This window comes from Lissotriton vulgaris, unplaced genomic scaffold (assembly GCF_964263255.1).
Source record: "Lissotriton vulgaris unplaced genomic scaffold, aLisVul1.2 SCAFFOLD_1627, whole genome shotgun sequence".
Taxonomy (NCBI): domain Eukaryota; kingdom Metazoa; phylum Chordata; class Amphibia; order Caudata; family Salamandridae; genus Lissotriton; species Lissotriton vulgaris.
Window position 1 is genome coordinate 542,521 of NW_028246708.1, and position 26,316 is coordinate 568,836.

Consider the following 26,316-nt stretch of genomic DNA (forward strand, 5'->3'; position numbering starts at 1 on the left):
CTAACCTTAATCTAGTCCTCAACAAGTCTCAACCATAGCTAAAACTAACCTCCTGTGTCCAAGTGCTCATATTTTACTTTACCATAATTTATTAAATAATACAATTGGGCAACATTCACAGCCTTGTGTAAAAAAAAAAAAAGTATGTGTGCCCCTTGCCTCTCTGTATGAAACACTTGTTAGTAGTAATACCTTTTGCTGTAAATGTTTTAGTCTATCAAATCACCTAGGAGGGTGTAATTTCTTTTCTCAGCACTTCTGCAAGTAAGCACTTCACATTTTCAAATTTGCAGATTCTTTAAAAGCATAGGATATTTAACCCCCGTAAAAAACAGTACATGGGATATCCACAGTTGTTCATAACTATTAGGAAATCCAGCTCTCCGCCCCCACTTGGGACTCCAGGTGGCACCATTCCGAGGGAATGACCCTTTAAAAGACAGAACAAACCAAGATTGCTTACTTGAAGACCCACACATCCTGAACAATAATTTCAACCAACCTTTATTCTTTATACCGAGGTACAAAAAACACAAAAATTAAGAAATCTATTCAGCTTAGGCGATGATATATCCACACAGCCCTCCACACCCTCGCAGTAGTATAGTGCACCCTGCCCCAGGTCTGCAAGGCCTTCAGTAGGGGTAACTAACCTATACTCCATGCTGTGTTTGTGAGCATAGTGCCAATGAATATAGACTCAATCAGTACTATATTGGTGAAAACGTACCCAGCCGGGCAGAGGTTTTCAAAGTTTATATTTCAGTCAAGTACATAGACAACAACATACACTGCTGATCTATTGAATTTGCCGATAATTCAACCCACTGCAATTTCTTTCATTTGAGCATGGTGCACCCTGAATATAATATAGCAGCCACCTCCACCCTGACATTATTTTCACTCAAAATTGCCCAGTATCACTGCGTCGTTTCTCACCTGAATTTAAAAATCACTCACAGCTAAACAGTATGACCACACTCTGTCACATGCCTCTTGACACTGGAACTAAGTCACACGCTATCTCCACCAGGATATTAGCGTTCTGGGTCTATAAGTCACGGCACAATGTCACCCACATTAAGCATGTGATTTAAATGTAATGGACCTGTTTTTTCATCTTATTTTCCCTTTAGGCTAAAGAGGCTTAAAACTAAAAAAGGCAACCATTGCTTTGTCCTGATGATGGACCCCATTATTTAGCAAGGGGGTCCGAAACGTCGTCGACCCACTGTGTACCATATACGTTTGGAACTCTCAATGTATAATTATGTAATGGTACCCACAAGTAATTCTCTGTTCTAAATTGGAATTTTACAGAGACTGTTAGTTTTGCCTTGCAAGCCCTTTGTGTATGTTGTTGTCTATGTATGTTCGTGGTTGGGTACAGGCTTGTGCCCCACCTACGTGATTTGTTGAAGGTGTTAATATGTTTGACATTTTCTTGACTGAAATATAAACTTTGAAAACCTCTGCCCGGCTGGGTACGTTTTCACCAATATAGTACTGATTGAGTCTATATTCATTGGCACTTATCTAGTTTCTTGCCAGGGACCATTGTTGTGTTTATATGATAAGCTCCCCGAGGTCCCTCGCTGATACCAATTGGGGTCCCCTTGTTGTTTAAAATAGTGTTTGTGAGCATGGCACATAGGGATGTGTGCCATGTGTTTTCACTTTTGTATGCACCAAGACACACAGCCCGCAGTGGCAGTCTGTATGTGTTTGGAGAGGGATCCTTTAGGGTGGCACAATTATCCAGTATTCGGGTATCTTTCATAGATTCAAATTCCTGAATCATTCACCCTTCGCCGAGGCGGGAGTACCACGGTAATAATACATACAAAAGCAGTGCCTTAGTAAGAAACTGTAGTAGGCTGACAAGACAATAGGCCCAAAAGGTCCAAAGCTTAGTAGCCTATCTACCGCATTGTATGAAAAGAACCGAAAAATAGTTCCAGCCAATCCGTTGCCAGCACCCTCTAGAACCTTCCCAGCAGAGGCAGTTCTCCTCAGATTTTCACCGCACGTCGTGTGGAAGGGAGTCCCCCTGAGTGCCTACTCAGTTTCTTCTATTTCTCTTCAGGATGTCTGAAAAGAAAGCTCTCTTCAAAACTTGCAGGACCTGTGATAAACAGAGGGTCCATGTAGATGATCAGCATAAAGACTGCATCTACTGTCTACATCCTAACCATGTTGTTAAGGATTGTAGGATTGGTCAAACCTTCCCTGCAAAAACCATCAGGGATAGGGAGGCAAGGGTTCTTTTATGGCTCAAATCATCTTCTACAGATGAGGAGGCTCTTCTCCTGAGAGGAGGAAACATCAAAAATCCTCTCATAGAGCTTCAGAACACACAAGGGGGTCATCTTCTCCTCCTTCTGGTTCACCTTTATCTCCACCTTCAGAGTCTTCTACATCTTCAGCTACAAAAACAGTGAGTAAAGCCCAGATCAAGACTCTTTCTCTGGTGTCTTCTCACAGGGTTTCTGTGACCTCTTCTACTTCAAGTACTTCATCTACGGTCTCTACAAGAGCTATAACCTCTCCTACTGTGTCTTCAAAAATTTCTACTACAAAGAAGTCTTCTGGGACTAAAGAATCCTCTTCTGTCACTCCTTCATCTAAATCGATGGCAGCGTCGACGTCAATCCCATCACTGATGGTTTCTTCATCTACAAAGTCATTGTCGACGAAAACCCTGTCGAAGTTATTGACGACGAAGAGCCCGTCGACGTAAAGATATCGCCGACAAAGAGCCCGTCGACGGCAGGCCCATCAACGAAGAGCCCGTTGACGGTAGCCCCATCGACGAGGAGCCCGTCGACGACAAGACCGCCGACGGCAGCCCCGTCGACAAGGAGTCCATCGACGGCAGCACCGTTGACTATTCCGTCTACGACGAGCCCGGCGACGAAGATTCCATCTACGACATCATTGTCAACGGCTCAGTTGTCTATTACGCCTTTGGTCAAGACGCCCCTGTTGACTAAGTCCCTTAATGACCAGAAGTCCACCTGCGAGAACTTGGTCAGCGATTCCACAAATATCTCAAGCGTCGCCTGTTGCGTTCACCCAATTTCAACTAAAAACGTACCATAGGCAAGACTATACTAATATATCTCCGTTGTTACCATCACATATCTTGGAGACATATGTAGAGGAAAAGGAATCTGATGAAGATGACTGGGAGGACCAAGGCCCTTTTGGGATTGCCCACCATCCGTCAGAGTTGCGAATAAAATGTCAAGAAGAGGAAGACTACAGGAAATTTTTTATCAAGAAGGCTTGTCTATGCCCTATCATAGACAGTTACATAAGGTTCCACGTTCGGAAGAAACAAGTCATTTTTCTCCTTCTCTGATCCAAGATTTGCAGGCCTTGTTGGCTGATTATCAGCAGAGGTTTCCACCTACACCGACTACTCCAATGTTACCTACCATGCCGGCGGTTACACCTACGCCACCAATAGAGGATCCTATTTCACCGAGACACCCTGTAGAAGCTATACCGCAAGGGGGTCAGTATACTTCATCATCAGATGAGGATGAAAGAGAGGAAGGTGAATTGCCTAATGATAATGTACCTGGGGATCCTTGGGATGAATATATAATTCCCATGCCTTCGCCTCCTATGCCACAACCCTCTGATTCACCACCTGAGGATATTGGCGGCTTTCATAACATTATGCAACGGGCTGCAGCACGGTTGGAACTTCCAGTTACTATCGAACAATCTGATTGTTTTCTTCACGACTTCAAAGAAGGTTATAAAAGAATCACCAGAGCAATACCGATCATAGATTTTATTTGGAAGGAAGGTCTTAAGATAATGAAGACACCTTCCTCTACCCGTGGTCCTTCCTCGAATTGGAAAGAAATATCGAGCACCGCCAGACACTCCATCTTGTCTTGTGGGACACCCGCGTCCGGACTCTGTAATTTCGCAGGCTGCACAGCAGAAGTCAAAGAATCCATCCACCCCAATATCAACTCCACCAGATAAAGAGGGTAGACTATTGGATTTGATAGGCAAAACATTTTCCACCAATGCTGCATCATCCATCAAGGCAGCAAACTCTCCGGCAATCTTAGCACGGTATGACCGCCAGATGTGGTCAGAGTTATCTGTGTTCTTAGACCTTATACCTGAAGATCGCCAGCAGGAAGCACGGAGAATAGTGCTCGAAGGGAAACGGACGGCATCGGAAATTGACTGCGCCTTAGACATTTCTTTTTTTTTTTCGACAGCTAGGGGGGCTGCTGTTCTCAGACGCTGGGGATGGCTCAAAGCAACCTCTTTTAGACTGAGGTACAGACTAAAGTACTGGACATGGCTTACGATGGCAACTCACTATTTGGTAAGCATATAGATGACGCCTTGCTCACCATCAAGACAGATACAGACACTGCTCATTCGCTGGGTACCCTGCAGTATATAAGAGGAGCTTTCAGGGGATCAAGAGGTCTTGGTTTTTCCTCTAGAGGAAATTACCTCAATCAAAAAAACTGAAAATACCAATCTCAATATAAGCAGCCTTATTACCAGTCCTCTTACAGGCAATCATCTTCAAGCAATTTCTCTTGTCAGGCCGGACTACGACGGTCGAACAATCAAGGCTGTGACTCAAATAAAAGACAATGAGCTTTGCCGGACGCCAGTCAAACCTTCTTCCCCTCCCTGTGGGCGCAAAGATCTCAGCCTTTTTCCAACAATGGCAGTACATCACATCAGATCAGTGGGTCCTCGACCTTGTTCAAAGAGGTAACACTCTAGGGTTCTTAAAGAAGCCACCTACGACCCCGCCCAAGGTTCCCCTTCCCCTCGTCTTCACTTACTGTTCAGAGAAGCTTTAAACATGTTCCGCAAGAATGCGATAGAAAAAGTTCCAGTCACGCAAAATGGAAAGGATTCTACTCTTGTTTCTTTCTCATAAGGAAGAAATCGGGGGAGTAGCGCCCGATTCTCGACTTGCGCAAACTCAACACGTTTCTGAAGAAGCAGAGTTTTCTAATGGTGACGCTGGCAGATGTGTTGAGCTGTCTCAACGGACGGGACGTTATGGCTTCTCTGGACTTGGAAGATGCTTACTTCCATATCCCTGTGCATCCCAAACATCGCAAATACCTAAGATTCACAGTGGCTGGCGTCCACTTTGAATTCAAGTTGCTCCCGTTCGGACTGAAATCTGCACCAAGAATATTCACAAAATGCCTAGCTCCAGTCTCTGCCACTCTGAGGTCTTGAGGTATTCAAGTCTTCTCATACCTCAAACTGCCTGCTCAAAGGACCATCAAAACAGGCTACGAGACAGGCTGTCAAAAGTTGCCTTCATCTATTCTCAAATCTGGGACTCACTCTCAATGAAACAAGTCACAGTTGCAACCCCTCCAGGCTTTTCTAGGAGCAACACAAGACACCAAACAGTACAAGGTGTTCTGGTCAGAAGATCGTCAGAACAAGTTACAAAGCCTGGCAAAGTTACTTTCAAGAAGAATGAATGAATGAAAGGATATATATAGAGCGCGTGGCTACCCGGAGGCCTCCCAGTGCTAGGCAGGGCTACTCAGTTAGTGGACAGAACAGGGGGGTAGTATTACGGGAAGAGGAGTGTTTTCAGCTGCTTCCTGAAGATGCTGTGACTAGGTTGGTTTCGAAGATGTATGGGGAGGGCATTCCACAGTCTTCCTGCGTTCAGGGAAAATATTCTGCCGCCACTCCTGGCACGTTTAATTCTTTGAGTGGCGAGGAAGTGAAGACCGTCCGAACGCAATTGCCTCCTTGCCTTATAGGGATGGAGTATGGCTGAGAGCAGGGGGGCCTTTGACCTGGAGGGATTTATTGACCAGGCAGAGTGACTTGAAGCTGATTCTCTCTTTCTTGGGCAGCCAGTGAAGGAGGCGCAGGGCGGGTTTGGCTTCGGAGAGTTTGGGTGTTTCAGTGAGCAATCTGGCTGCGTAGTTCTGGATGACCTGTAAACGGTTGATGACCGAGGTGGGGGCACCCAGATAAAGTGCGTTACTATATTCCAGTCTTGAGAGAATGATCGTCTTGACCATGGTTTTCTTGGCTTGGGAGGGAAGCAGGGGAAGGACTTTTTTGGCTGTTCTTATGAGGCCAAAACAGGTTGCCACCGTTTTAGAGGCTTGTGTTTGGAAGGTAAGTTTGTTGTCTAGCCAGATGCCCAGGCTCTTTATTTCTGGCTTAGGGACGGGGACTGGATCCATACATGCTGGCCAGATGGTTCTGAGTGCAGAATTATTAAATTTGCCTAGGGTCATGACCCCTCAGTCTTTCCACCATTTAGTTTCAAGTGGGAGGATCCCATCCAGTTGACCACCGCAGTGAGGCAGGATTTTAGGGTGGTAGAATGCGGGGGACAGTCTGTTTCTATACGAAAATTTGCTTCTCTTCTGGGGATGTGCTCTTCGACGATCAGCTTAGTCCCGCTTGCAAGGCTCAGGATGAGACCTCTGCAGGAAGAGCTGCAATGGCAACAGGCCAGAGGGTCATTCGACGATTCCATAAAGGCGACCTCACGAATGATAAATGCTCTTCACTGGTGGTCAAAAAGAAGCAATCTATCTCCGGGTCGCACGTTCCTGACCACTTCCCCAGAGTTTGTCCTGACCACGGATGCATCCATGGAAGGTTGGGGAGGACATCTCCAAGACCTTCAAATTCAAGGATAATGGTCTCAACAATATCAACAGAAGCACATCAACAGTCTCGAACTACGAGCCATCTTTCTTTCTCTGCAGGCATTCCTTCCGAGAATCGCGAACTCCTGAGTGCTGGTGCGTACGGATAATACCACCACCAGCATGTATTACATCAATAAGCAGGGAGGAACGAGGTCTCTCTCCTATCGCAGGAAGCTCAGGAATTGTGGGAGTGGGTTATAAAACATGACATAAACCTCAGAGCAGAGCATGTCAATGGAATTCAGAATTCTCTGACCGACAACCTCAGCAGATCTCTCACAGGATGTCACGAGTGGGAGTTGGAACAAGAACAGGTGAAGAGGATCTTCCGGATGTGGGGCACGCCAACCCTAGATCTGTTTGCAATACAACAGAACAGCAAATGCCTTTATTACGCCTGCAGATTTCCTCAACGGGAATGCCCTGTCCATGCGATGGTCAGGGATTTATGCGTACGCTTTTCCCCCTATACCATTAATACAGAGGGTTCTGCAAAAAATGAAGAGGGAACATTGCAGTCTCATCCTAATTGCTCCTCGCAGTATGTCCTGCCCTTTCAGCAGACCTCTCCCCAAATACCTCCACCCAGATCCCTCCAGTGCAATGCCATGTCTGAATCCTGCAGCAGGAGGTAGATTCATAAGATATGAAACATGTAGGATCTGGAATTCAGATGCTAAGTGAATACCTGACTTAATGCTGCAGAACGACTCCAACTGTCTTGATCAATGAAAGCTTGACAGCTATGTAACTCTCTCCCACCAAAGACTAAAATATGGAAGTGCAATACAAATGAGGCATTTATCTTGGCTGACAGTAACTAGTGGGCTTGGCTTGGGATACCTTGCTCGCATTTGAATGGAGCCCATAGAGGAATTATCTTGACTGCATCTAATGAGTGCACACTGTGGGATGCTTCTGTCGCCGCTTGAGGGACCATCTACAGCATTTTCCTGGCTTGTTGTAACAATTGCTTTCCATGGGCTCCTCTGTTTGTCCATTATTGACCCCATAACTCAATGAGTCTTGTTACCTCCTAACCAGTGAATGCAAATGGACCGCTCCTTTGTCAAACTGGGTTGAGCACACCAAACAAAGTCTAAAAATCTGCCTAACGCTAATAACATCTCTGTGGCAAAGGGATAGACCCTATCCCCACCTTGATCTGGAACTTGCTGTGTGTTGTCAGCCTATTATTGCCTAGTCTTTATTCTTTTGTGTGGCTGCACACCCAATTCTGACCTCAGGGCCCTAACTATCTGTGATACGTGTGTGACTGTAGATTGTCTGTCTATCAGCTATGATTAGACTAAAAGATTCTGTTTACAACCTCCACTGCTTGCCTGCAGGTTACCATGTGTTCCTCCTAAGCAGACACTTAACATCATGTGGTGCCCTGTGTCCATTACATGCCTAGGTTGCTAACATTTTTTTAAATGGATTCTAGATTATGATGCCGGTTTTTGCCCAGTACATGCCATATGTACCCGTTATTTTCTTAACACCTATAGGCTCCTTTTCAAAGTAGTGCACACCTGTGCAGTGGAATGTGGTGTGTTTACGTCCTCATATGTGCATCGTGTGTTGGGCTTGCATAGTTTCGTTGGCAGGTTTGACACAGTTTTCTGTCCTACCTCTTGGTCTTAGTGTTCTGACTGGATATGGAATGACAATCTACAGACTAGACAAAAACTGATTGGCCCTAAGATAACTTCATTTTCTGGACCTTGATGCTCATAGGAATCAAGAGAAGCAACAGATGCATCCTGATTAGGGCATCACGTAACGTGGACATAAACAAAACATTACCCAAAAATGGCAACTAGTGTTGAGAACTAGTGAAACATATAGGCGCCCCTGCTTTTCTTTTTATTGGTTCATTACGTCCTAGAAACTGCTCATAGATCCCCAAAGGTTGGCACCAAGGGTCATATTGTCATCATATAATATGTTATTTTATGCTGAGACCCTAGTGACTTTCCATATATTTAGGATCAGCTTTTAGCATCACCTGGACTATTTGGTATTCTACAGTCCATTTGACAATTAACATTCAAAAGACACAAGCTTTAATCCCAGCACCGAAATAAGAAGGGAGGGTGTCCTGTATCTGTGTCGGTGAAATTTCTGTACAGTTTAACAGCTTGGGGGCATTTAAAGCAAACATTGTTCCCCTTACATTATATGCATATGCAGCTACTATGCTGGCCTTGCAGTTTAATTTCAGTCATCTTGAAGGCAAAGTGAAAGAAAAGAGTCCTGAATCTTCCACCCTGTATTGTTACCCAGGCACTCTGTGTTGTTAGCGGGTCCTTCTATTAACTCCTCACACACCAACAGGCCCCTTGGTGTCATGCTTCATCATCGGGGTCTTCGCACCCCGCTATAGGGATGCGGCACGCTGCGACCTACGACTACGTGGGAGCGTTGACAGGTGTTGACTATGTGTGGTGTGTGTTGACTGTGAGTGATAGGAGGATTAAATGTGAGTGGGAAACGTGGTGAGAAAGTTTAAAAAGTACCTGGCTAGTGGGAAAAAGAAAAAACTTTATTTCGTACCCCTAGCTGGTGCTATTAAAAAGGTGTGCAGAAAAAGACGAGGTTGATTTGTCTTAATTATGGACAAAACCTCTGGTGTGCGTCGACATGTTTCGGTACGTGTGTACCTTCTTCAGGACGGGGCACAACTCCCAACCCTACTCACGTATTTCTAAATAAAAAGAGGTTATATTTAGTAAAAAGTGAAATCACTCTATTTGAAGTTGGCTACAATGTGCCTACAGCGGTTCTCGGGATCATGTATTTACATGTCTCTTAGTCTTTGATGTCTACTGCATCATGAGCAAATCCTGGGCAACAAGGTGGGTAGGTGGATCCACAATGAAATCCGCCTGTATTGGCCTCCTTCTACCACCCCGTGCTGCTCCGCTGTGAGCTCACAGCGGAGCAGCACGGGGTGGTAGAAGGAGGCCAATACAGACGGATTTCATTGTGGATCCACCTACCCACCTTGTTGCCCAGGATTTGCTCATGATGCAGTAGACATCAAAGACTAAGAGACATGTAAATACATGATCCCGAGAACCGCTGTAGGCACATTGTAGCCAACTTCAAATAGAGTGATTTCACTTTTTACTAAATATAACCTCTTTTTATTTAGAAATACGTGAGTAGGGTTGGGAGTTGTGCCCCGTCCTGAAGAAGGTACACACGTACCGAAACATGTCGACGCACACCAGAGGTTTTGTCCATAATTAAGACAAATCAACCTCGTCTTTTTCTGCACACCTTTTTAATAGCACCAGCTAGGGGTACGAAATAAAGTTTTTTCTTTTTCCCACTAGCCAGGTACTTTTTAAACTTTCTCACCACGTTTCCCACTCACATTTAATCCTCCTATCACTCACAGTCAACACACACCACACATAGTCAACACCTGTCAACGCTCCCACGTAGTCGTAGGTCGCAGCGTGCCGCATCCCTATAGCGGGGTGCGAAGACCCCGATGATGAAGCATGACACCAAGGGGCCTGTTGGTGTGTGAGGGGTATTTTACACAACACTGAGTGCTTCCCCTCCTTTTCTCCCCACACTAGCAGTAGGATTCTTCTTGTTTATGTATCAGTGCCCGTGGAGTAGGAATCCTACTTGGTACTCTACCTCCCTTCTTTGTTAAAAATACCTTCTATTAACTCAGCTGCTGAAGTACAAAATATGAAATGTTTTGTTAACTTGTGGAATATTGCGACCTCTCATAGATGGGGCTTGCATCGGTGTGCTTTGGAATAGAGTTTTAAATTGGGAATGATCTGATGGAAAAATGGTTCATGATATATTTGTAAAGAATAAAATTGCTCCATCAGAGCCAGTCGATAAAATATTGTCTTCCGAAAGGAATCACGTAGTTTCCTTTACTTAATTCTAACTTGGCCAACATGAAAAAAATTATTTATGCATTAAGTTCAAAACGAATCGGTCAGTATATTTTTTAAACCAAATTTTGTTTTTGTATTTTAATTTTTTGGTTCACAGAAAACAAATCTCAAAAAGGAGCATCATTAGTGCCATAGCTACATCTTTGATGGTGTTATAATGCCTAATCTTTATATACATCTTCAAAATGCACATAATTGTTTGTAGACCGTTTTTACTGCTATTATTCCCTGCTTCAGTAGTAAACCCAATGTAGAATTGTATATTGTATGAGTCCATTTCGTTGTTAAATATCCATGGGCAATCTTTTATCACCAGAGAACCTGTCTGGGTAATGCTATAACCAAAACCTGGATTTTTTTTTACGTTGTTTATTTTGTAAAACATAACACAACAACATAGTAGGAAAATAAAGGCGAAAGATGTTACAGAGAGACCAAGAGTGTCCAACAATGCAGTAAATTACATAAATGCTTGGAACATCAATGTTCGTGTACAGTTCCATCTCTTAGTGTGGTGTGTTGGCCTAATCTGACATATAGCGGCTACCATTTCCTTCCTTATTTCTTTACATATGTGCTGTGCCGGGGTGTGACCCACCTCCAACCACTACAGTGGTTTAATTGCTCATGTTCAGGATGAAGTAGTGGTTATCGCTTGCTCCCTCTTCTGAAAGGTATGAGTGTTAAGGACCCGGTTTTTCCCTGGGTGTAGACATGCGAGGGAGCAACACGACTTTCACCTCTGTTTTCAGAGTGCATGCTATTCGATCAGTGATCCATTCCTCTGCTTTAAGCCACTGTCCTGTGGCCCATCTCTGTGATGCCTTTCTTTTAACATAGCAAAGCTTTGAGCTTCGGACAGATTTCGACACATCTTTACTATACCCCAGCTCAGCCAGCAAAGGGGTATGCATCATTTCAATATGAATTATGTCTGACAATAGATCCAGTATTCGGACATCTTCTTGCCTAGTGTTGAAAATCTGCTGCAGGGCTTCAGTAGTCTGCAATCATTCTCCACCTCCAGAATCATTTTGCTGAGTCCTAGTGGCATGTTGTACCATCTGTGAATATATGTGCAATATGTTAATCAGTGATGTTCATCGAAGGAGATTTCCTTAGTTTTCATGCAATAGTACAACCACAGGGCATCTATGATGTTTAATCCCAAATCATTCTCCCATCTATTTTGTGCACCTTTGCTGTATATCGATAATGCATTCAGCACCTGATTGTACAGTCGGAGCAAAAGTCTTGTGGGTGACTCGTCTGATATTTTCATTGAGTATTGTCATTGAAGACTTTAAATTCTCCTGGTCTTGTCTCTTACGTGGGCCTCCTGGTTGTTTTGTTGAGTTTCAGATCCTTACTCGACTGACTTTGGGGGTGTTGGCTGTAGTCCCCTTCCACCTCTGTCGTCCTCCATTTTGCTTATCCCAATCTTCTGAGGGTCTGTGGTTCTGTACTGCCATTTACCCAGAGTTCAGACGAACTAGCTATGCGCCCACTAGGCTGCTTTAGCCCTTCTCCTAGGGCTGATGTAGGGTCAGCACCATCAGTGCTGTTATTTCAGCTGACAGGATGTTTGTTGCACTCCTTTTTCTGTTCTCCTGGGAGGAATTTTGATATTCCACCTGGATAGCACCACATGGACGTATTGTCAGGATAGCTGGTAAATAACAAGGTGCTCTCACAATGCAGCCATCCTGCTTCTCATTTGCCCACACCTCCTTGTGCATTGGTGAATATTTTGATTAAGCACTTAATTAAAATGCAAATGGGTCTTCCTGTTATGTCAAACCTAGTAAAATAGGAATAGATGTGACTGTAACGTAATTGATTAGATTTCTCTTGCATATGTACTATTGTACAATAATTTGTTAACCTTCGTAAGCATCTCCTCTTCCTATTCTTGTCTTCTATGCTCCTTGAGTTTGTGACATTGTAGGGTGGTTTTTATTGTGATACAATGTGCCAATCTACCTTTCAAACGTTCTGGTTATGTTTATCTTGTGATTGTTCAGAAGTCTTTATGTATGAAACAATCTACTGATCTATGAATGAATTTCCATGTTACCATTCTTTGTTTAAGGTTCTAAAATTCCTTTATTATTTGCAGGCCTTTTCTCCACACACAGGACATGTACTTTGTATTTGTTCAGCTGCTTTCGAGTGGTTCGGCTTGGTTTGCCATCATCTTAATAGTCACCACATGTCTGTTCTTTGATGTTGTGAAGAAAGTGATTTACAGACATCTGCTACCTTCAAATACAGAAAAGGCACAGGTAACCTAAACTTAGTTCAGGTTAAGGAGAAATATATTTGTGTATAAAATTGTACTCAAATGTGTCTTCAGCTTTCTTCCGATTCAATTGCGGCATTTTACTTTCTGTTAAAATAATCAAGGTCATAAAGTTGCTTTATTCAGGTGAAAACTGATCGTATGGTTAACCTGTTTTTAATCATGCTCGATAAATAGTTGTATTCGAATGAATAGATAAAAAACTATCTGGCAATAGGTATTTTTTTAAACATACTGTTAAAAGCACGCAAATTCCTGACCTAAATGCCAGTATTTTAAATACACCTATATTTTGACGTTTAGGCAGCATGATTTGACCAGCAATAAAAAAGAGAGAATATCAGCGTAAGCCGTAATCAAGTTTACATAGAGGTTGTGTGTTTTACTTGTAAGTCATGTCAAAGATAATTCATCTGTGCTTTCGTTTTGTAAGAGATCTGCAGCTTAAGCAAGGGCACATGTATATTTTCAGATTGAAGTCTTAGTGTTACAGGGTCTTTTTCAGCATTCCCAGCCTTCTAGTAGGGAGACGTACTGCATTTGATTGATAGCGGGTCGAAATTGCGAATGTGCAAATTTTTAATGGGTGATGAATTGCATTTAAGGAATCTCAAATAGAGATTCCTTAAATGTAATTCTTCGCAAAATTGCGACATCGCTATTACCGATTTTTGCATTTGGGATGATGAATCCCAAATGCAAAAATAGAGCTCGCAAAGGGCCAGATTCTCAGAATCTGGCCCTTTGCGAGCCGATTTCGGCTTGATGAATCAGGCTGTTAGTCTATTAAACAACTTTAAATGCACCTTTAGTCTTAAGGTAAGTTTTTAATATGAGATTGAAGATTTGTCCTCTAAAGATGACCTGGTCGCAGAGACTCCACTGTCACTGTTATCTGCGAGATGGCATCCTCCTTCAGTCTATAATCTGGCAGGATGAAGAAAGGGAAACCCTATGCACTGAACATAGTCTCTACTAAACTTTCAGTTACCAACTTCGAGGTATGCAACAGCTTGAGGTTATGGCCTCCTATATGTTGGGGTAAGAAGAGATTATTTTATGTCATGTGACACTTTTGTCAATACAACGATTGAGAACCTTTTGTTCATGCTGCAGTTTTTATTACTTCAGTGGCCCGCAATATTAGTCTTGTTTGGGTAAATGTGCGTTCATAGTAATTTGGTAGTTGGTTTGCTTTTTTTTCTTCATTCTTTTTTGTTAAATAGGAATGTAATATTTGGATTCATGGCAAAATATTCTTTATGTATTGCCAAGCATCATGTTCTCTTTACCATGTTAAGTGCTTACATTTTCTACAATGACCTATTCATCAAATCTCCTTGACAGGCATGTTCTCCAAATAGAGCACTCCAAAATGTTTTCAAAATAAGTATGAAAATTAATGTATCACTCTTGTATGCCCACACTCTCTCTTGCAGTGGCCTCTTAGTTATACAATCCTTATCTACACTTTAGGCCTCACAGGCAGTATGGAAAGTGCTATACAAATAAGTAATACAGTCCTGCTTTTCGCTACCAAAACAGTAACTTTATACATTTTCTTCTGCTCCATACCTTTCTGTTGTTGTTTGTTTGGGAGACCTTTTATCTGAGATGAACAGCTAATCCTATTTTTCGTGCTTTCAAGTGCTGTTTGTTATCCAACTGGAAGGTTTGTTAATTGATCATTAAGACCATTCACCACTACTCCAAACACAGATAAGAGAAATGATAGCAATCTATAATGCAATTGTATTTCAGTGGGGACATATAGAGCAGGAGAGTGGGGGTATAGTAAGGTTGACATTCTGCAGCATACTGAGAATGGATTTATCTGTAGATTATTTGCAGTCCCCGTAAGCACAGTGACCTTTATTTGTCATAATGAACTAGGGTTAGACTACTCAGAAGATATTATTGGTTTAGCACCTTGATTGGTTTAGCACCTGGATAAATAGTTGGTGTGAACGGAAGGCCAGTTTGGTGAGGACCTTTCTTAATGATTGCCTTGCTCTTGATAACAGGGAGCGGATTCCCTGGCTCGCCTATGTGAGAAAGACTTGAGTAGCTGGGATTACCAGAAAGATTTTTAGCTCTCCAATCAATTGTCCCCAGCTGCAAGGCAATGGTGACACAATTGTACTATAATTTCGTGCAAGCCTATGGCAGGAAAAATACCTTTACCTGGAAACGGTTTTAAAGTATGCAGATGTATCCACTTCTGTGGGAATTGAACCATATTTAGTCTTCTTTTCAAATAGTACTCATTGACTTTATTTGACTTGCCTGCTCTTGAGCACTGTGCACTTTTTGTTTGCTTTTCTGGTACAGTGAACGTGGTTTCTGGATTTACCAAAATAGATATGTGAAATGTTTCCAGACAAAGGTGTTTTGTACATTATATTCTGCACCAAGGGCATTTTACCTGCTCCAAATTTCTCACCATTTATCAGACATTATAAAGCGGGTAGTTTTTCTACAATAATTAGCAACACTAGATGTGTCATGACCAGGGCTGTTCATACTAGGAGGTGATATAAACAACTAGATATTTATTTACAGCTGATTTTTATAGTGTATTAAGTGTTTTTTAATTATTAATTATTATGAAGGATCAGTCTTTTAAAAAAACAAATTGTAGAGGGTAGATCTCTGAGGATCTCTGGAATATTCTGGGTTTTATCTAGTAGGAATGTTTATAGGATAATGTATGCTATATAATAGGTTTTTAATAGTGTGTTTGTCTTGTAAAACCTTTCTGGCTATTTAGCGGAACACATTAATAACAAATTAATTAATTGACTCCAAATAGAAGGTGCAAGGGTGTCAGGATTTTAGTCTCACTTCCTTGAGTCCACCAGCTATGAAACTAATTACGAAGTTCCTTTGTGCCCTGGGTTCCCTGGGCCATCGTCAACAATGCTGGAGCCCTTCAAAGAGGCCATACTGTAAATCTTTAGTATGCTAGTGGCTCCATTTAGTGCGCCTTTGGGAGCCACAGACCCCCAGGGGCTTCCACTCTGGTTACCACCACTGGGTCCTTCCCTGACACTCTCTGTCCCTGTTGGAACTGTTAGCGGACCTGTACCAACTCTATACAGGTCTCCACTCAGATCCACACTGGTCCTTGCCGTCCAAAGATTCCATTGGCACCCAAATCAGACCCTAATATCATGCCACAAAATGTGCAACGTTCGAACATTTGTGATGCAACCTGACTTTAATGCAGGGCCTTTGACGCAACTATCAACAGAGGCTCAATTTTCTTTTTAGTTCCGACTGGTCCTGTTCCAGTAAACTAAGGTTATTGATGATGGTGCTGAGATGGCTTGCCCCCACCCCTACCCCTCTTATGGTACTGATGATGCCTAATACCATGGTTTACAAACACCATTGGGCATGATATCTGCCCTAAAACACAGCCTAAATGTACAGGCTTCCACCAGTAAGGTGAATCCTAGATCTTTTCTAATAAATCCACTGTATAGAAGATCCAAAAGGATTTGTGCCTTTTGGCAAGTGAATGTTTTCTTCTGCCAACTTGGGACTGAGTTCCGTTAATTCCCTCAAATTTAGTTGCTGCCCCAGAGGCTGGCGTATAGGCAGCCACAGCCTCACTGCCAGCAAATGCAACAGACGGTCCCTTATTTTCAGGGCTGTGGAAGTGGAATCTGCAGATAGCGCAGTTCTTCAGTTGCTCTTTCCCCTGTTACAATGGTCAACAAACCACTTTAGTTTTTCCTCAGCTGCTCATGCCCTATCAGGGAGTGGCAGGATTTAACTCTTCTTCCCAGGATGGCGATCCGTCATATATGATAGATGGGCCTTGCAAAGTGAAGTTCGGCGGGGCATTTATACATCCTGCTACTGGTGTAAAACCTGTTGCTCTATAATGGTGCCATAGAGCAGGGACCGGATTTGGAGAAAAGCAGGAGTTGTTTGTCCTGTAATTTCAGCACTCCCCAAAAACATTGTGGGTCTCAAACCTATGCTGGACCTTTGACTCTTGAACAGCTGTGTAAGGACAAATTCAAATTGCTCACATTACCTCAGATCTTTATATCCTGGACCAGGCATACAGGATGGTGTCATTGGACTTGCAGTCCCATGGCCATTACCTGCAGTTCAATGTGAGGCAAGAGCATTTTTAGTTGCTGTGCTTCCCTTGCAGGTTTTTACGCTACCATGTAGTACTGCAACAAGCAGGGCAGAATGCCATCCTCTGGACCTGTCCCTCTGGAGATGGCTAGAGCACCAGAATGCGTCTGAAGAGACATTGTATGGAAGATCACGAGTGGCATCTACATCCCGAGTTTGGGTATGGTGTTTTTGACAAATGGAGAGAGCCTTGCCCAGATTTTTCACCATGGGAAAACTCGCAATGTCAACAGATTTGTGCATTGAAGTTGCCATAAGAGCACTTGTTAGAAAACGCATTCCAGCCAGAATGGAACAAAGGGCTTCTGAATACCTTCCCACCACTACTTTTCCTGTCCAAAGTTCTGAACAAGGTGAAAAAGTGAGTTCAGATCATCCTAATTTTCCCACATTTGGCCATTAGAGGCTGGTACCAGAAACTTCAGAATATGAGCATCTGCCCTCCTATCTGGCTACCACTTCAGGAGGGCCTCCTGTCTCTGCAACAGTACAGGGTGCTGCAGCAAAGTTGAAAATTTTCACAAAGCCATTGTGCAGCTTTTTGGCTCCCTATGACACGCCTGTGGGTCCAAGGGGTTGAAAGGCCTCCCATCTGGGCTTCCGCCTGCAGGACTGCCCTCGGTGCCAGTTAGGCCCACAGAATCTTCTCAGGGCTCCGGACTAATTTCGATACCGGTTCCCTATTCGGTGCCACAACCCACATCAGAATGCGATCCTCTGATACCGTTGCCATTGGCTCTGGATGACTGCGGCCAACCCATAATGCTGTCTGACTCCAAGACAGCACCAACCTAACTGAGACTATGTCTAGCCCCTGTAGGTGCATCAATCACCCCAGTCTTTTTGCGGCTGCAATACCCACAGGACAAGGCTTCCCAGTGTACATCCCAGTCTTCTGTCTACCCCAGCTGCCACTCCTCCCTGCCAAAGCCTCTTCAGCGTGCCTTTGATGGCACACTGGACCCGTCACTTTCTTCCAGGGTGGTAGACTATAACTTCAAACAAGTGGGTCCTGCAAATTGTTCAGTGGGGTTACATTTTGCCATTCCTCCAGACCTCTGCTGTCCCCAGATCCGCTGATGGGGCACTACCATTTACTCTTGCTGCAGGAAGTACAGGCTCTTTTGGCCAAAGGATCCAAATAGAAGGTAACGGCACCAGAAGGGTATTATTCTCATTACTTTCTGCTGCCAAAAAAGACAAGGGTCTCCATCCCATTTTAGACCTTCGCCTTCTCAATGCATTTCTGCTGAAAGGGAAGTACAAATGCTCACTGTGGCCCAGGTCTGGGTTCCTCCTCGATCCTTGATACTGGATGGTAGCACTGGACCTGCAGGATTCATATTTCCTGGCCCCCATCCTGAAATCCCACAGGCGTTAACTGCTGTTTGCTGTACTCCCTCTTGGCCTTACCAATGGTTGTCGGGTATGTACAAAAGTGGTGGTGGTGGTAGCAGTAGGTCTTCGGAGATTTGGCGTTCCAATCTTCCCCGACCTTGACCTCACCCCAGTGGTAGACCGCTCCCCCCTTCTTTTTTTCTGTGTGTTATGTTATAGTACCTGTCTAAGCGCCAGGACGCCCCTTTGCTGGGGCAGCTGTGCGCTATAAAAATAATATTAACATAACATAACCACCTCCAGAATATGCTGAATCTTCTGAAATCTATGAGGTTCACTATCAATGTGCGGAATTCACACCTGACTCCTTTGCAGGCTCACCACCCCTTTCTCAAAGCCATTCTGTGCTCTGTGCAGTTTCGCACCTATTACCCAGAGTAGGGAGTCCAGGAAATTTTGCATTGGAGTCCTATGTTTCATCCTCTGTCCTGGATCTCACTGAGCATGATGGTAGCTGCTGATACTGATGGCCTCCTGCCTCTTGCTGACAAAACACCTCAATGGGCACAGCACCAGAAAGATATTTCCAATCTGGTCCACATTTCGAGTGGGACTGCCGATAATCTACAGTGGGGGCTGTGGGACTGCAGTTGGGTCAGCTGCATCTCTTCCCCTTATCCCACCCATAGTTCACAGTGGTGACTGATTCTTTGCAGTTTTTAAACCACCACAGAGAACACACAAGGATGACACTTTTACGCATGTTGGAGTTTCCAAGGTCTCTCTCACCTGGAGCTGTGTTCCACCAATGGTGGGACTCCGGGCTTCTGTTTGCCTTCCAACGGATACAGAGTTCTGAAGATTAGGACAGACCAGGCCCAAGTCATCCTGGTGGCCCTGGATTGGGCACAGAGTTTTGTATTGAGAGCTCCTGGGCATTAGCATCTGTCCTCTTATCGTACTTCTCCTCCCGGAGGATCTGCTGTTGCAGCCAGCACCTGAAATCTCCACTTTCATGCTTGGAGATTGGGTGGGGAGAACCGAACACCTTTCACATTCCTTAGGAAGTGGTTGATGTAATCTTGGCAGCCAGGCGTTCCTTTTCAAAAACTGTTTAAGCCTGTTTTAGGGGATACATTTGTGGTTTTGTGTGGTGCACAGCAGATGGACCCCCTCTAGACCGGGCTTTCTGATGTTTTGTTGTATGTTCTGTCCCTTGGCCAACAATGTTTTCCTTTTGGCACAGTTCAGTGGTACCTCTCTGCTAATTTCTCATTATGCTGTCCGTCTACCCTGGATTTCCTTCCCATTGAAGAAGGCAAGAACAAGTCCACAACGCTTACATTTTGGAAGCTGTTTTGAACAGGAGTCTCTTCCCCCCGCCCCCCCCTCCTCTAAGTTCTGAGATCCATACCCTTGCCTCCTTGCGACCCTATATCAGCCTCAGGATTGGAACCCTCCGATTTTTCACCAGCAATAAACATGAATTTAATATCCCAGTGCTTGGATCTCTTGTCAACCATAATTCTATGGTGTGCATGCATAGTCCACCAGCTGCCATCCAGTGTACTGAGAAAAAGGGTCGTCACAGCGTCGAGGGCATCCCGAACTCTCCCAGTTCTAAAATGACAGTTGACTTACCCTCTTTTCCATAGCTTATTACCCCTCCCAAGATTTTTTGCTTCGCCGTTGCCAGTTCGACGGAAATTCAAAAGGATGCTTTAATGTTTCCTGACTGGATCCAGAATGTTCACCTTCCATCTCGTTGCCATATATAGGTTTCAGGCCTCCCTTACTGATGTAGCATCAATGTTACTTTGTTCTCTTGATACGAAAATGTCTATCAAAATCTGATATTTTTTGTTGATCAAAACAATCCTCAGTGGTTGGTATTCATTCCTTTTGACCAATGTTGTATGGGTCAGGTCGTGCAACAAAAATACCTGTTTTTTTGTTGAAGATGACTGGGCTCTGCTGCCTTGCTTCTTTTATGATTTTATTTTTTTGGCTTGAGGACTTATTTACAAGAATGGCTCTAGGCTATTATTGGATGCCTGGCACCATCCACCACATTCTCTTTTCTGGTTGTCCTATTGCCGCAAGTCCACTTCCATTAAGTAGTTTAACAACTCTGTGACCCACTGAACTTCACACTTCACCGCTCCTCTGCCTCCAACTCTCTGCTGAACCTGAATAGTTTGCTGTCTAAAATCTGCTGATCTGGGATCCTTTCCACAATGGCACCCTCTGCGAAGAAGTGGCATGTCCTGGAACTGGAGTCGCCAGGGTGTGCTCTGTCACCTACACACTATCACTACAAAGGAGGTGCATCTTGCAGGTCCTTGGTCGCAAGTGGGCACAGCTTCTAAAAACTCCTTCCATGGATACTCATATTGGTCAATTAGGTTCCTTGCCTGTCCAGGCACATCCCAGTCCCCGCACATGCCACTTTAGTCATGCACATCTCTTCCATAACGATGGCAACAGGCCCAAGTTGGGCAATCTGTTAGAGATGCACTCAGCAGAGTTTGCCCCATCTACCCTCTCTACTACTACTGTTTTAGTTCAAATATCTGCTTTTATCATACTCCACTTTCCAGTTGTTGACCACCTGAAATGTGTGAAGTTGTGGCCTGAGCATTTAGAGAGCAAATCCACAATAGATATGTTTATTTAGCACAGGTCAATGTGTTGCCATGTGCGCAAAAGCTGTGGTGATGGCACCATCCTATTAATTGAATTGTCAGAAAATGGTCAATCAATCATTCAATCAGGGAATTGTGGAGCGTCCTTCTCACCCGTGAGAGTCTCAAGGCGCTGGGGGTTGGGGGCAGGGGGCGGTGCAGCTCTGGGTAAGTCAAAGAGCCAAGTCTTGAGGCTCTTCTTGAAGGTGTGCAGAGTGGGAGGGTGCCTGATGTTGATAGGGACCTCGTTCCTGATCTTTGACGCGATGTAGGTGAAGGCTCTTACACCCATTCTTGCTCTGTGTATTCACGGGGTTTAGACGGATCGGAGGTTTCCCTTGGGTACTTGGAAGGGGATTCTTTTGTTGAGATATTGGGGTCGGGTTTTGTGGAGGAATTTGTGGGTGAGTATCTTGAAGGTTACTCTCTTCTCGACGGGGAGCCAGTGGAGTTGTTGCAGGTTATTGGTGATGTGTTCATGTCGCGGGATGCCGAGGACGAGTCTGGCTGCGGTGTTCTGTATGGTCTGGAGCATGCGGAGTAGGTATATGTTGATTCCGTCGTAGAGGGCGTTTCCATAATCCAGTCTGCTGGTTATGAGTGTGTGGGTGTCGGTCTTTCTGGATTCGGGGGGAGATCCATTTTAAGGTCTTGCGAAGGATGCGGAGGGTGTTGAACCAGGTGGAGGCGATGATCTTTCGGTTCATGGTGAGAGAGGAGTCTAGTATGTTGCTGAGGTTCCGGGCGTGGTCTGTGGAGGTTGGGTGGCTGCCGAGGGCATTGGGCCACCAGGTATTGTCCCATACAGACTGGGAGGGCCCGAGGGCGAGAACATCTGTCTTCTCCGAGTTGAGCTTCAGGCAGCTGCTGCTCATCCAGGATGCAACATTCTTCATTCCTTCCCGGAAGTTGAGTCTGGTGGTGTGGGGGTCCTTGGTTGTGTTTGGATGAGCTGGGTGTCTTCTGCGTAGGGTACTATGCTGATAGCGGTGAGAGGGCTATGTAGATGTTGAAGAGCGTGGGGCTGAGCGACGATCCCTGGTGCACTCCACAGTTGAACTCTGTGGGTTCGTAGAGGAAGGGCGTCCGTCTGATTCTTTGGGTTCTGCCGGTCAGGAAGGAGCGGTGCCAGTTGAGGGCAGCTCCCTGTTTGCCAGCATCGTGGATTCTGGCGGTGACAGTGCAGTGGGAGACGGTGTTGAAGGCTGCAGAGAGGTCAATCAGGATCAGGGCTGTAGTGTGGCCTGGGTCAAGGAGGGTGCGGATGTCGTTTGTGGCGGCGAGTAGGGTGGTCTCAGTGCTGTGGTTGCCAAGAATCCGAATTGGGAGGAGTTGAGGATGGAGTTCTCTTCGATGAAGTTAATTAGTTGAGCGTTGACGATCTTCTCAGTGACTTTGGCTGTAATGGGGAGGAGAAAGATTGGTCCGTAGTTCTTGAGGTATCTCTGATCTGCTGAGGGCTTCTTGAGGAGGGGCCTGACTTATACGCGTTTCCAGTCGGGAATGTGCCTGCTTTGAAGGTGGCATTGATGGTGCATCGTAGCTCAGGTGCTATGGCGGCGGCGGCTCTGTAGAAGATGTGCAGAGGGCAGGGGCCCGTGGGGCTCCTGAGTGAATGCCTTTCATGGTTGATGCGGTGTCTCCGGTGCTGACTGAGGTCCAGGAGGAGATGGTAGGCTTGCTGTCATTGCTGCGGGAGGAAGGGGTTCGGTGTACGGAGTCTGTTCGTTGACGTTGTCGTAGAGGGATCTTATCTTCAGGTGGGAGTAGGAGCCGACTTTGTTGCAAAGGTCTTGGGAGGTTGTGACGTCCCTGGCTTAGCTGGGGGGCTTGGTGAATTCCTGAATGATGCTGAAGAGTTCCTTGGCATTGCTGGTGTGGATTTTGTTTCGGATGAAGGTCCTTTTGGTGGATCTGATTAGTTGGTGGTATTCCATTATGGCGTTCTTGTAGGTGGTACAGTCTTCTGAGGTTTTGCTGTTTCTCCATAGCTTCTCATGACGTCTACAGGTGCATCTGGATTCTTGGTGGTCGGCGGTGAACAAGGTGGCCTTACTGGGGCGCTGTCTGACGGGATTGCGGAGGGGGGCGAGTTTGCTAAGGTGGTGATCCATCTGTGAAGTTCTTTGGCTGCGGAGTTGGCGTCGTTCGAGGTGGTTGGGAGGGATCGTGGATGAGGGTGGAGTTGAGGTGCTCCTCAGTGACCTTGCTCCAGTTCCTTCACGGAGGGATGGTGTAGGTTTGGGGGCAGTGGCTTTGTCGAAAGAGGTGTACGCAGTGGTGGTCCGTCCAGGGTGGTTGCGTAGTGTGGCTGAAGTGGATGATTTTTCCTCCTGCGAAGATGGGGTCGAGGGTGTGTCCTGCCTTGTGTGTGGGGATGGTGACAAGCTTTTTTAGTCCGAGGTTGGTGAGGTTGTCCAAGAGGGTGGTGGAGTTGGGGATTCTGAGGTTGTTGAGCTGGAAGTTGACGTCTCCGATGAGTATGTAGTCCATGGAGGCGATGGCGTGGGGTGCGATGCGATGAGGTCAGCGATGGAAGTAGTGAACGAGGTTCGAGGTCCTAACTATCATTAGGACTTAGTTTAATCTCTGGGCATATTAACATGTATGAGGGTAACATTAGTATTAGAGGTTGTAGAGAGTAATTTTCTTAATATCTTCCCAGTTAGTAAAGTTACTCTAGTCACCCATGGTACTATACAGTCTGTCCAGTTAATGGAATTGGAACTGCTGTAAACTGTAGGACCAAAATGAAAGTTTTGCTCAGACCTTTCCACTGTTACATACTTTCCTGTTTCATCTGTTATTCTTTGGTCAAAGTAGGAGCTTTGACATTCCAGGACAGCAACACAAGCATACTCTAGATGAAGCATTCTGAGACTAGTCAGAAGGATTAGCATTGCTTTTGAGAACTTACTGCTTCTACACCGATCTACAGTTTTTTGTGAGCCCCTGAGTAAGTCACCCCCCACTTTGGGTGGCGTTCCTTGGCGATCTACCTTTCTATGGGCAGACAAATACAACTGAGTCATGTTTTTTCATGTGATGGGGAATGAAGTTGGGGACGCAGTTGAGGACCCAAAAAAAAAAACAGATTTCTGTTAAAGCGCACCAATCTTCTGGAAGTGTGCTGTGTGGCTTGATCTATTCTTTTTAAACCAATGTATCCATTTGTGTAAATGTGTACTTGCTACTGGATGTTATCAAGTTACGTATGTTTATGAACTTTAATCCTCCATTTAATATTAATGTCTTTGCAAAGGTATGTTGATGTCTGTAATTGCCTCTCTAAAACTTGTCAACCTGTTGACCCCGTGTCTTCCATCCCTTTTCTGTCCACTTGTAGATGTATTTCAACAGAGTTTGTTTAAGTGACGAGTACATCGCACTACAGCCATTGTCAAGGGCAAGGAATCAACTAAACAAAATTAGGTAGAGTAGGAGGGGCAGTTCTTCATAAACGTATGCATGCTGAAGGTTCACTAACCAGCATGAAGAGGGGTATACAGAGGCATGAATTCAAAGGAGAGGAGACGGGGAACTATATGCTTGCATCATACTTAAGTAAACTTTATGGCGTTTTGCTTGATTACATTTCCAGGAAACCGTGTTTAAAGGGATAGCATGCATTAACTTTTAAATTTGATTACATCTTCAGCATGATAACTGGAAAAGTAAATGCTTTTTGCACCAAATGTTATATATTGGCAATATAATAGGAAGCATGGTCCGAAAGTCTTCTGCCTTTAATGTGCCGTATAAATGTGAACATTTTCAATGCTTGTTGCCAATTTGATTATTCTAAGTAGTATGAGGTTTATCTTGGGTATCAGTATCTTAAAGTGTATGCTTTCCTCATTGTTGCTCAGTCTTTATACCTTACCTTGCACACTTTGGAGACCACCTACTTATTGAAATACATTATTTTTACATAAATGTTAAATGGTCACTACTTTTTTTATGTTTGTCAATATTTTAGTTCCACTTTTTCAAATATTTTAAGATTTATCTCTTTAAGAGGAACTAGGTAGGCATCATTATATGTTAATTTATTGTACTAATATCTGATTTGGATCGAGAAATCAAAGGATACAATTATGAAAACTACATTTTGCTGTGATCCATGATTAGGATATATTACTCTGCTTCCTAGATGCGTAATTGTTTCCCCAAAACTTGTTTGGTGAATGTTATTGCTTGTTTAAGTTGTTACACCCTTTCGAAATAATTTCAAAATGACAAATAAGTTTGCTGTTGCAAACCTTACACATCAAACGGCTCAATTGAGCGCTTTCTCTGTTGTAATTCTGGAGTCTGTCTCTAACTGTTCTTTGACTATAAAAATATGCAGGAAAATGTGTGCTAGCATGGAAATGTCTTCATGGCCTTCACCTTTAGGCAGCAGTCTCACAGAATGTGATCAGACTCACCACATTCCAACACAGATCCCTCTGCTAAACAAAACATGGACTAGTGGTATTTCCATGAGGAAGGGGCTAGATCTTGATTTAATTTCTTCTGTCAGTAACAACAAAGAAAAGTACACAATTCCTAACTTGAGTCACGCTACTGTGTGTGCTTAGAGGCTGGTTTCAAAATCTCACGTTCATCAGAAATAATACGGTGTAGCCAAGGAAGATACTTGCATTAAAATGTTATGAAAGATGTCTGGAATGATTTGTCTTTGTAGCGTCTGGTTAACTCAGTCTCCAATCAGTTTTGTCTCCTGAGGTGGCTATAAAACGACTTTGAATCCTCAGCCAACAGTGCCTTTGTCTCAAATGACAGTGCAGTGTTGACCTGAAGCGCAGACATGGCCTGGTCAGTCCTTGGCTCTTGAGGAAAAGATCAGTGTTTTCTACCATGTAATGCACATCCTTGTGGCAATTCAGTCATTTTGTGAGCACACTGTGTGAGATTGTGGAATTCTAGAGCTTGCTTACACTTCACTCTCCTTCAGAGTCTTGCATACTCTTGACAGGCTTGGTCACCGACAGTTGTGCTTCTTCCTTCCTCATAAAATGGCCTATGCGTTTTTAAAATTAGGCACCCCTTTCTCTGATCCTCACAAGCTCCAGCCAGCTCAGTGTAATTGGTCGGAATGCGTTATTACAAGTTTACCTTCTCTTTGTTCATAGCCAGTTGTCATTGCGCTCTCTTTTTCCTTGGCAGCCATGATAAACCCTGTCCTTCTC

At 44.3% G+C, this 26,316-nt stretch overlaps 1 protein-coding gene across 1 annotated transcript in view; it reads left to right on the forward strand.

Moving 5' to 3' along the window:
* Positions 1 to 24,564, forward strand: part of ATP11B (ATPase phospholipid transporting 11B (putative)) — a 471,244-nt gene extending 446,680 nt beyond the window's left edge. The window contains exons 28-29 of the mRNA XM_086949489.1: positions 12,759 to 12,924; positions 24,468 to 24,564. Coding sequence (XP_086805615.1) covers positions 12,759 to 12,924; positions 24,468 to 24,557 — 256 coding nt within the window. The 3' untranslated portion in view covers positions 24,558 to 24,564. The remainder of the gene's footprint in view (positions 1 to 12,758; positions 12,925 to 24,467) is intronic.
* The last annotated feature ends 1,752 nt before the right edge of the window (positions 24,565 to 26,316 follow it).